At 35.0% G+C, this 12,524-nt stretch overlaps 1 protein-coding gene across 1 annotated transcript; it reads right to left on the reverse strand.

Moving 5' to 3' along the window:
• Positions 1–245: 245 nt before the first annotated feature.
• On the reverse strand, positions 246–3,093 carry LOC107170715 (52 kDa repressor of the inhibitor of the protein kinase-like). The gene is made up of 4 exons (XM_089225661.1): positions 3,028–3,093; positions 2,845–2,946; positions 2,342–2,632; positions 246–2,228 (listed from the first exon to the last, which is right to left on the reverse strand). Exons 1-4 carry the CDS (start codon positions 3,091–3,093, stop codon positions 246–248), a joined length of 2,442 nt encoding a protein of 813 aa, XP_089081787.1.
• Between the last annotated feature and the right edge of the window lie 9,431 nt (positions 3,094–12,524).

Genomic DNA, 12,524 nt, shown 5'->3' on the forward strand with positions numbered 1-12,524 from the left:
GGGGGGGCTAAACAAAGTAAATTCAAATTTGACATCATCTTAACAATTTTCAATAAAGTCTTATAACAGTTAATTGTAATATTTCATTATAATATAATTCTTATAACACATACATAATATATTAGTGATATATTTAATTTGTAGGAACTAGGAAGTAGGGACTGATTTATTATACAAAATATGTTATACGATAAATTATTTTATTTTATATAGGTAACTTCAAAATACATATTTTATTTTTTACATTATTTGCTCCAGTCTTCTAATTGCATCCTTCTGGGTGCCTTTTTGGAAAATAATTTAATTATTTCATCCTCACAGAGTAGTTCTTTTTTGTTAATATTTGTTAATGCCAATCCATTGAGTCGTTCTTCCGACATGGTTGAACGTAGATATGTTTTTAATCGTTTTAGAGTTGAAAATGTACGTTCAGGCGTCGCCGAGGTGACTGGCAATGTCGCAAACAATTGTAAAAGTATTTTTATATTTGGTACGACAGTTGTGCAATGGGGTAATGTATCAATAGCTGAATCTGTTTTAATTTGCTTATTTTTCCATTGGTGTCTCCAAATGCGCAACTCTGCTTTAAGAATAGAATTATCATCAGTTGAAAGATCTTGAGCATAGATAGAAGCCGCTTTCAAAATAGTTTCATCATCGTACATACTAAAATTTGATGGAATAAGTCCCTGTAAAGGTATTATATCACTAAGTCGTTGATTAAATCGTGCATCCAATTCTTGAAGGATGAAATCAAGAAAAGGAAGAAACACTGATACTTTGAAGTATGTCTCTGGATCTTTTGAATTTATATTTATTCTTTGTGTTTGCCTACCACATATCCGAGGCATGCATATTTCTACATTTGCTAAATTTGCAATATCAGAAACATCCTTAAAAATTTGTTTAAAGTGTCCATCTGCACCTTCTCGAAGCTCTTCTAGTGCACTGCGAATAACCATTACGTCGGATAATGCTTTAGAAATATCTTGTTGTTTGCTCTGAAGAGAAATACTGAGTTGCAAAGTGTAGGCAAAACAAGTTACTGTAACTTCAAGTGCAACGAGAAAATCAATTTTCGTCACTGAATTTAAATATAATGCTGCTTTGCATGAGCTTTCAGGATTAGGATCATGTGAAATATCTTCAAGAACATGCACTACATAAACATACAATTGTTTAAATGTAATCAATGCTTCATGACGCTCAATCCAACGTGTCTCGCACAGTGTTTTCAATTTTTCTTTTTTTTGTGAATTATTGCTATCGCTTAAAATAACTGATTTCAATTTATCAGATCTCTTAGCTGAAGCAGAAAAAAAAGCAGCAATACTTGATACAATTCCCATCATATTTTTGATCGAGGAAACATTACAGGCCTTGGATAAGCAAAGGTTCAAAGAGTGGCTAAAACAATGCGTATAGAATGCTAGTGGTTGCTCATTTAAAATCAGACTTTGGACACCATTACGTTTACCAGACATGTTTGCTCCTCCATCATAACCTTGTCCTCTAAGATTATCTATGCTAAGACCAACTTCTTTAAGTTTTATTAATATTGCATCTTTTATTGCTAAACCAGTAGTTGAAGTCATTTTTACAAATCCCAGAAAATCTTCTCTAAGTATCCAAGATGACGTATCTACATATCGTATACATACTGTCATCTGTTCAGTAGTGCTAATGTCAGTAGTTTCATCACATAGTAATGAAAAAAATCGAAATTGTTTGACTCGTTCAACTATTTTCCCTACAATTACATCACCAATCACATCAATTATCTCATTCTGGACTTTGGGACTGATCATTGTGCAGTTTTTAGGGGAAGTTTCAAAGTGTCTTTGAAGTTCTGTATCACCACTGTCTACCCGAAAAGCCAGAAGTGCACGAAGAACACCTTGTTCACCAACTATACAAGAACTTCTCACACTTTCTAATGATAAAGAACCAGTTTCTCGATGACCACGCAATGGTAAATTATTTCTAGCACAGAATAATATTGTCTTAACAATTGGTATCAGCCTTTTTTTGTTGCTCTCAATCGTTTGTTGTAGATGTTTATCAAAGAGTACATCAACTGTTTTTTCAAACCCACTTTCAAAATTGATTAGGAAGTCGTTTGCTCTTTGAACAGAAAGAAGATGATATTCTGTTTTTGAATGTTTGTTGAAGTCATTCTTAGCATCTTTAAACTTTAACATAGGTGCAGTTACTAATTTTCCCAAATTCTAAAATTATGTATTCTTAAATTATTAAGTTTTAATTAATATGTTGTATTTTAAAAAGTAAACTAAAAATCATTAGGTACCTATATAGGTTTAATACATAAGCATAAATTTACCTGTCTGCCTATTCCACCACCAGAAAAAGCAAACAAAACGCAAAATTTACAATAGGCTCCTTTATGCATATCACTATAAGCAAGCCAAGAATATTGTGTCAAATACTTATGCTGAAATTTTCTTTTTTGTTTGCCTTCTATGTTCTCTGGAAAATTAAAATCTAATGGAGGTATCCAAATGTGTTTTAAGCAATCAACAATTTCAGACTTTTTCAGCGTTCGGTTCATTATGAAGCAAGCAATATCATTCTTGTAAATTTTATTTTCAGTCATAGCAGGCATTGATAAGAACTAAGAATACAAATATACAATGTCTATGATTTAAAACTTACAAAGACAGCAAAGCAAATAATAGTTAATTTTAATTTTATCAATAATTATATCTAATAAAAATTTGCACCTAATGAATTGTACTTAGTAATGCAACGATAAGCATTATATAACTATTATAAATTACAATGCTCTATTATTCTATAATTATTAGATAATTTAAAATGACTTACTGAACTTTTCAGGGTCTCATTTTTTAATAAATTAGGATTGTCAACTTCTATACTATCGGGCAAAAGGCTGTTCTTTTTTATTTCAATATTACTACAACCATCCTAAAAAAAATATAATTATACTAATCTATATTTTGCTACCTACCACATACAAATTTATTTTTTATTATAATATTTACTTACGACAGACTCAACTTTGCTTTTCTTAAAATTGAATACAGAAAACACGTTAGGTCTTTTCTCAGACATTATTCACAAAAAAACTGTACAGAAAATATAAAAAGTAGTAGCTAGTATTTAGTAAAGGCTAAGGAGTAAGGATTGACGATTGTGATACTCAACACTATCAGCGATAGTGTTGTTGGTCGCGCATCACGTGCGTCATGCCGTACACCGTACACCACAGATAACAGTCGTTGTCGTATCTTAATGTTTGTTACTATGTTCATACCGATCAAATAATAGTATATCGGTACCATATACGGAACGTTTATTCTTTGGCTAATATTATGTCGTTGTTACTTAAGATAATACCACAGATTATATATATTATTTTTAATCTGTGATAATATGTTGTGTACTCAACATTGTTTTTAGGAATATCATGGTTTGTACTTTGTATTTTATAATATAAAATTTATTTCATAACACGGCCAATGGGGAGGGCTGAAGCCCTCTAAGCCACCCCCTGGGTACGCCACTGCTCGTTGTCCTCTAAATAAACCTAATGTATTTATTGTTGGTCTTTATTGGGGGAAAGAGAAACCTCAATGCAGCAATTTATACTTAAGAAGTATGGTTGATGAATTTAAAAGTTTATCTGTGAATGGTTTTAAAACAGAATATGGGATAAAATTTGTGGTATTTGTTCGCGTCATTGAGCAGCGCAAACAATTATTGGGCCACAGCTGCGTACGTTGTCCCCCTGTCGGCTGTGATACTAGTGATATGCTCTTATCAAGCTGATGGTGAGCGGCGTGCGTAGCTGTAACGGTATTATGTTTTTTGTATTTTTGTGTGTGCTCTCATTAATAACTTATTTTTATTCAACCTTTGAGCCTTTTCTGTAATAGATAATGTTTCCAGTGCCACCGAAAGTCAGTGTCTAGCTTTTATTTTATTTCATGGTGATACTGCATGAGTATACTTCCCTTTCATTGGTCACTATATTTTTTCATTACAAAGTTTAGCAAAGATCTCAAGTTTTTATATACGATCGGGTTGTTCTTTTCCGCCTCTCGAGCTGTATGTTCATACTCAGCTAGTGGTGTTTCATTTTTTTTTCCTGTGGTTATTCGTGTTACCATTTGTACATCAAAGTTCCTTTTTTTTTTTATATATAATCATATATTGCTGTTGTTTTACTTTTTGTTCATCATCACGTTACGGTCAAAGGTTCTGTAAGTATCAATATTGTTATACTACAAAGTTTTAATTATTATTCCCCGATTCAGGGCGGTCAAGACACGCGCTTACAGAACCACGTGACCATTTATACCACTTTGTGTTGTTTTGTTTGTGGTAAGTTGTTCGTGAACTATTCGTTGAACTGGGGGCCCGTTGGTCGTACGTTCTCGGGATTGTCCCACATTTTATTTTATATTGTATTATTTTTTGATTGTACAAGTGTGGGCATTCCGAGACGGTAGCGTTTTGGTTCGAAGCCGCCAACGGACACCAGTTCCCAGGTAATAGGCTGACGAGCTTCAGTATTATTATTTTTACTATTATTGCATACATATTATTCATTGTTTGAGCCAGTAGGGCTATTCATATTTTTTATACTCATTATTATTATTACCATTATTATATAATTTTATATAGCCGCTTATGGCAGAATTGATTCATTATACTGTTGTGTTGAGCCAGCTTAGGCCAACTATTATTATATACTTTGTATAGCCATCGAAGGCAAAATTCATTCATATCATTTTATACATACATACTCATTGTTGAGTCAGTAGGGCTATTCATATTTTATTTATACACATATTATTCATTGTTAAGCCAGTAGGGCTATTCATATTATATTTATACACATATTATTCATTGTTAAGCCATTAGGGCTACTCATATTTTTTTTATATATACCTATATTATTGTTATTATTGAGTCAAACAGGACTAATCCTATTTTATATATCAATTTATTATACATTATTATATTTATGCAATCAGGCATTATATGGATATAGTTATTTGAATTTATTATATGATTTTTTATCCTTATATTATTTAGCGTACCGGCGTACCTGATATTATTTAATAAAGGACGCCCATTGCGCCAACATTTTGGTGACCTCGACGTGATAGAAAACATTAATTCCATAAGTCATTTTGTTTCATTTGTATTTTCTTTGGTCATTAGCATAATATCATAGCTGCAAATATTATCAGCATTTGGTTTTTCTTGTAAATGCTAATCATTAGTTAAGCTGCAGGAACATAGTTATTAACAAAAAATATTATATTTATTATTGTCCTATGTTGTGTTATTGTTGAATGTAAACAACAAACCCTATAGTATGTAGATTATAAGTAAAATTATTCACACTGTAGTACAGCAGACGCTGAATAGGCATTTTGTATTACTAGCATCATATTCGTTCTATGTAGTAGCCTGTAGGACGATTAGTCGTTGTTTTATATTACGCCTCAGAGCACTATAGTTATTCGTATCAATTATACATATTATTATTATATTATTACATACAACCGATCTTATTATTATTTACCTTTAGCTTCTGTGTATCTGGTGTACTTCAACAGGTTATGGGTCCAGTATAGTAAGGTAATTATAATAAAGTCGTGTATGTTTGATACAATAATTATTGATTTACGAATCGCATGTTTGTGTACAGACAGTGTACAGCAATAATAATTCGCGAAGTATAGTGCAGTGCAGTGTTAGTGCATCGATCGTGTGAAGCGCAGCAATTGTGTTTGTTATTATTACATTTATAGTGTACAGACATTGTACAGATAATTTGTTATTATGGAAAACGAATCTATAAAAATTAATAAACTAACCGGTAATGACAATTGGGAAACATGGAAATTCCAAATAAAAGTCATAATGACTGCAGCCGATATATTTGATGTTGTGACCGGAAAATCGAAAAAACCTGCTCTTACAAAATCAAGTTCAGAAACTGAAGAAGATGCAAGAAAAAGGTATGGTGTAGATTATTCAATATATAAAAAAGCGGACAACAAGGCTCAAAAGTATATAGTCACGTCAGTGGATGAACAACCACTGCAGTACATAATGAATTGTGACACGGCTAAAGAAATGTGGGACAAGTTGCTTAGTGTATATGAACAAAAGTCGGACTCGAGTGTAACGTTGATTCAACAAAAGTTCTACAGCTATGTTAAAGACCCAGATGACAATATGGCGATTCATATTTCGAAATTGGAGAGTCTTAGTAGAAAATTAAAGCAGTTAGGTGAACCAATATCCGACTCAATGCTTATGACCAAGATACTAATGACTTTGCCAGAAAATTATAAACATTTCTACAGTGCGTGGGATTCGATACCAAATGTGGACAAAACATTGTCTAATCTGTCATCTAGACTCATGGTAGAGGAAACAAGACAAACTCAAAGTTATGATGCTGAGAGATATACTGCAAGTAGTAGTGCATTTTCGGCAAAGAAATCATTTGGAACAAATAAAGAAAAACGTACGAAAATTGGCAATTCTGAAAATCAATGGAACAATGATAAAAAACCAGGCAAGTGTAATCATTGTAAAAAACCAGGGCATTTGAGACGTGAATGCCGGATTTTCTTAAAAGAACAAAAAGAAAGAAATAAGAGCAACTCAGGAAATGCGTTGGTTGGTGTACAATCAAAGGACATCAAAATCAGTGAGTCAGAAAAATGGTATGTGGATTCAGGTGCTAGCGATCACATGACTAGCAGAAGAGAATGGTTCAGTAACTATGAGTCATTTGAAGTTCAGTTACCAGTACGTATTGGTGATGGCAAACATATCATGGCAATTGGCAAAGGGAATATAAATGTTCAAGCGAAAATCGGTAATAAATGGGTTGACAGTCATTTGTCAAACGTTTTACATGTACCTGATCTTAAGGTAAATTTGTTTTCGTGTGGAGCGTGCCTTGACAAAGGTATAAAAATGATGACAGACAGCGATGGATGTACATTTAAAAGGGATAATCAAATAGTTGCTATTGGAGTTCGTGAGAATAAAATGTTTTCAATGGCTCTGAAGACAAAGTCAGTGCAAGAAGCTGAACAAGCAAATGTTGCAGTTAAAACTCTCACATTACTACAGTGGCATGAAATGTTGAGTCATCAGAATTTCCAATATGTTCGGAGCTACTTGAAACATATGCGGATTCCATTTACAGAAACGAAAAACAAATTTTTCTGCGAAGCTTGCATTTATGGTAAACAACACAGAGAGCCATTTACACTGAGCAATACAAAAACTACAAAACCAGGTCAATTAATTCACAGTGATGTCTGTGGCCCTATGGAGGAAAATTCACTTGGAGGTAAACGGTATTTTGTTATATTCAAGGATGATTATTCTAAATATACATATGTGTATTTTATGAGCCAAAAATCAGAAGTTAAAAATAAATTTGAACTATTTTTAAATACAGTCAAAAATCAGTTAAATATTTCAGTAATTACTTTAAGAAGTGATTGTGGTCTGGAATATAAAAATACTGAAGTAAAAGCCTTATTGGATAAATTTGGAATAAAACATGAGACGAGTGTACCATACACACCCCAGCAAAATGGAAAGGCGGAAAGATCAATGCGAACAATTGTAGAAGCGGCCAGAACTATGTTATATAGCAAAAATCTATCCAAGACACTTTGGGCAGAAGCAGTGAATACAGTCGTGTATACAATAAATCGTACAGGTAACACAGATCGAGAAGGAAAAACACCTTATGAATTATGGTTCAATAAAACACCACATATAAATCATCTGAAAATTTTTGGTAGCGAAGTATATGCACATATACCAAAAGAAAAACGAAAAAAATGGGATCAAAAGGGTAGAAAAGGTATATTCGTTGGATACTCAGAAGAAACCAAAGGATATCGTATATGCTTTGATGGAAGAGAAATTTCAATAAGCAGAGATGTAATATTCAAAGAGTCAACAAGTCCATCTACAGCTACACAAGTAAAAATCATAAATAAAGAAGAAGAGGAAGAAATAAATTCGGAAGGTGAAGCTGGAGATGAGGAAGGCAACAACGACGACGAAGAAAAGTTGGATGATGATGAACAGATACCAATAGGAGCTGAAGAGCAAACAAGAATGACACTCAGAGACAGAGGAAAACTCAATAAACCTATAAGGTATAAAGATGCATTATTTTCAGCATGTAATGATCCAGTTACATACGAAGACGCTATGACAGGTGACAATTCAGATGATTGGAAGGCAGCAATGAACGATGAAATGTTGTCATTGAATAAAAATAAAACATGGACACTTGTGGACTTGCCTCAAAATAAAAAACCTATAAATAATGGTTGGATATACAAGGCTAAATACAAAGCGAACGGAGATGTCGATCGGTACAAAGCAAGGTTAGTAATAAAGGGATGTGCGCAAGTTCATGGAATAGATTTTCAAGAAACGTTCAGCCCAGTAGTGAAATATGATTCTATTCGAGTAATACTTGCGATAGCAGCAGCCAGAAAATTAGTACTCAGACAATTTGACATTAAAACAGCATTCTTATATGGAGATCTTGAAGAAGACATTTATATGAAACAGCCTAAAGGTTACGAAGATGGAACACAGTTAGTATGCAAACTTCAACGGAGACTATATGGGTTGAAACAGGCACCCAGGTGCTGGAACAAAATGTTCAAAAATATGCTGATGAACTTTGACCTAAAGGAAACAAAAGCAGATCCTTGTGTATTCGTAAGTAATAAAAACAATCAATTACTAATTGTCGCTATTTTTGTAGACGATGGACTAATCGCAGCAACAAATAACCAGCTGGTGGACATAATGGTGAAGTATCTAAAGGACAACTTCGAGACGAAGGAAGGTGAACTTGATCATTTCTTGGGTATTGAAATTGATCAGAGGCCTGATGGTTCAATTTTCATACACCAATCTTTATATTGCAAGCGCATTTTAGAGAGGTTCAATATGGAAGAAACCAAAGTCCTGCATATTCCCACAGATCCACAACACTCATTAGATCCAAATTTGTCAGGATCATTGGAAGCAGGGGAAGTTCCATTCAGAGAAGCAGTTGGAAGTTTGTTGTATCTAAGCCAAATAACAAGGCCTGATATAACTTTTTCAGTAAATCTTGTCAGTCGTTATCTAGAAAAGCCTCTGACAATTCATTGGAATGCGGTGAAACGTATATTTAAATATTTAAAGGGAACATTTAACTATGGTTTAATTTATGATTCTAGTGTAACACCAAAGTTGCGTGGATATAGTGACGCAGACTATGCTGGTGACACAACAACGAGACGATCAACATCAGGATTCATTTTCATGATGGGAGATGGAATCGTAGCATGGTGTTCACAAAGACAAAAATCGGTAGCACTTTCGACTACTGAGGCAGAATACATAGCGCTGAGCCAATCTATACAGGAACTCACTTGGTTGACGCTACTTATCAGTGATCTTCTGGAGCCACAGGGAGATACACCTGTTTTGTATGCAGACAATCAAAGCGCCATCAAACTAGTGAAAAATCCAGAATACCATAAGCGAACAAAACACATCGATATTCGCTATCATTACATTCGTGAGAAGTTCAGTGAAGGGATGTTTTCTCTGGAGTATGTGCCAAGCAAGGAGCAGTTAGCTGACATATTGACTAAGCCAACTCCACGACCAAGATTCCAGGAACTCAGGGAGATGATGGGAATAAGATATATTAATTCTAAGTTAGGGTATATTGTTTAAGGGGAAGTGTTGAATGTAAACAACACACCCTATAGTATGTAGATTATAAGTAAAATTATTCACACTGTAGTACAGCAGACGCTGAATAGGCATTTTGTATTACTAGCATCATATTCGTTCTATGTAGTAGCCTGTAGGACGATTAGTCGTTGTTTTATATTACGCCTCAGAGCACTATAGTTATTCGTATCAATTATACATATTATTATTATATTATTACATATAACCGATCTTATTATTATTTACCTTTAGCTTCTGTGTATCTGGTGTACTTCAACAGTTATATTATTACATTGTAAGATTTGCAGATTAGGTAGGCATCAACAGCGCAACAGCATAACCAAGACATCACAGCTATTCAACTTTCCTCATAAACATCTTTCTCCAACTTTACCATGTCAGAAGAGCAGAGAGCTATTGAGTTGCGCAAATGGTCCAGGAAACTCGACACATTACGCGCTGTCCTTGAAGATTGCAGCACTTTTGCGCTCAACTATTCCAGCGAAACAAACAGCATTGCCCAGGTGAAGGTACGACTGGATGAAGTATCAGAATTTTCTGAGAAGTTTGAGCACTATCAAGCTGAGTTGGAAATGCTTGATGATAAAAAAGATGAAGAATGGGTTAATATTCGAAGAACTTTCCGAAATCGATTATGTGACGTCAAAGCTGCTTTGCTAAATATCACAGATGAGCATGCTACACATTCAACTAATGTCTCTAGCCCATCGATGAGTTCGCTCACCTCTCAAGAGCACGGAAATTCATTCAATTCTATGAGCTATCCACCTTGTGCTTTTCCATCATTTAACGGCGATTGGCAGGAATAGTCATCTTTTATCGACACATACAATTCAATGTTTCATAATGATCAAACAAAGATGCCTTTGGTACAACGTTTTCATTACTTGAAGGCGTGCCTTGTAGGTCCAGCTCGTGATGTCATCAAATCTATCCCTACCACTGCGGATCATTTTCTACATGCGTATAACCTATTAGTCAACCGCTATGAAAATAAAGGTGCTATATTTCAGTCCCACATTCGTTCATTATTAGATACACCCAAAGTTATCACACCATCTAGCAGTGAATTGCAAAAACTACACCACCACATCACATCAAACATCAATGCCCTCAAATCTCTGCAGCAGCCAGTTGACAATTGGGATGCCTGGTTGTTTACACTATTATGCAGTCGCATGGATAGTGCCACAGTGGGTGAGTGGTATTTACAGTATAAAAGCAAAGATTTGCCCTCCTATGTAGCTGTGGTAGAATTTTTAGCCAACAGAATAACGGCTTATGAAGCAGGAGATATCAATTGTCAACCACAGGAATCAAAAAAGTTATCAAATAAGAATGTGAATAACAAAGTGTAGGATAAGAAGACATTTTTTATAAAATCCAAAGAAAAGGGCCTAGGCAAATGTCCCCTATGCACTGAGCAGCACAAGTTGTTCGCATGTAGCAAGTTTAATAATATGAGTATAGTTGACAAAAGAAGCTTTGTGGCAAAATCAAGACTTTGTTTTAACTGCCTTAATTATGGCCATCAAGTTGCTTCTTGTTTCTTTCCACCGTGCCCTCGTTGTGGCGAAAAGCACAATTCCAAGCTACATGAAGAACAAGCAACTACCAGCAATGCAAATACTCCTATCAACAACAATGATGATAAGACTCTACCACATGCAACTTCAATGTACACCGAAATAATAGTTCCCGAAGTTGAAAATCTCAATGTACTTTTAGCAACTGCTATAGTCAACATATGCGACGCCTTTGGGCGCCATCATTCATGCAGAGCTGTGCTTGATTCTGGGTCGCAATTAAATTTCATAACAAAATCCTGTGCCAAGAAACTCAACTTGTCCACAGCTGAAAAATCACTCAACATTATTGGAGTTTCTTCCATGTCATCAACGGCAATGCAACTGGAAGATACAACCCTGCATTCTCGTTTTGGCGATTACAGAATTAACGTGAGTTGCAGCGGATTGTTTACAGATCGCAACCATACGAGCCTCTAAGACATTACAAACTCAGAACAGTCACCTACGGTACCAAATCAGCCTCATTCCTGGCTACGCGTTGTCTTCATGAGCTTGGTACACATATCATAACAAGTCCAATAGGCCGAATAATATGTCAAGATTTTTATGTTGATGACCTTATCAGCGGAGGAGGCAGTGATGAAGACTGTTTAAAATTCACCAGCAAATCCATTCAATATTGGGTACTGCAGGTTTCCCATTGCGCAAATGGTGTTCAAGCTCATTGTCACTGCTCAACCGTTTGCCACATGCTCAGGACGACCCCAACTTTATGGTTAACCTAACAGAAACTGAAGTAGTAAGCGCCTTAGGCTTGCGCTGGCAGCCATCAGTAGACAGTTTTCGTTTTGCAATAAAGAATTGGATTTCGCCTCAGCACCTAACAAAACGCACCCTGCTGTCAGACATAAATAGTATATAATATGATCCTCTTGGATTGATAGCAGCAGTATTGATTAAAGGAAAAATATTTATTCAACAGGTTTGGAGTCTCAAGGTTGGGTGGGATGACCCCTACCAAAAGAAATTCATTCCAAATGGACCAAATTTTATTCAAGCTTGGCTGGTCTTGACGCCTTAATAATACCAAGGCTAGCAATTGTACCAAATTCCACTTATCAAATACATGGCTTCTGTGACGCCTCCCAGCATGCGTTCGGTGCCTGCATTTATCTACGTTCCTCC

The sequence above is a fragment of the Diuraphis noxia genome, unplaced genomic scaffold, assembly GCF_037042655.1.
Source record: "Diuraphis noxia isolate RWA-SAM2 unplaced genomic scaffold, SU_Dnox_SAM2 contig0001, whole genome shotgun sequence".
Classification (NCBI taxonomy): domain Eukaryota; kingdom Metazoa; phylum Arthropoda; class Insecta; order Hemiptera; family Aphididae; genus Diuraphis; species Diuraphis noxia.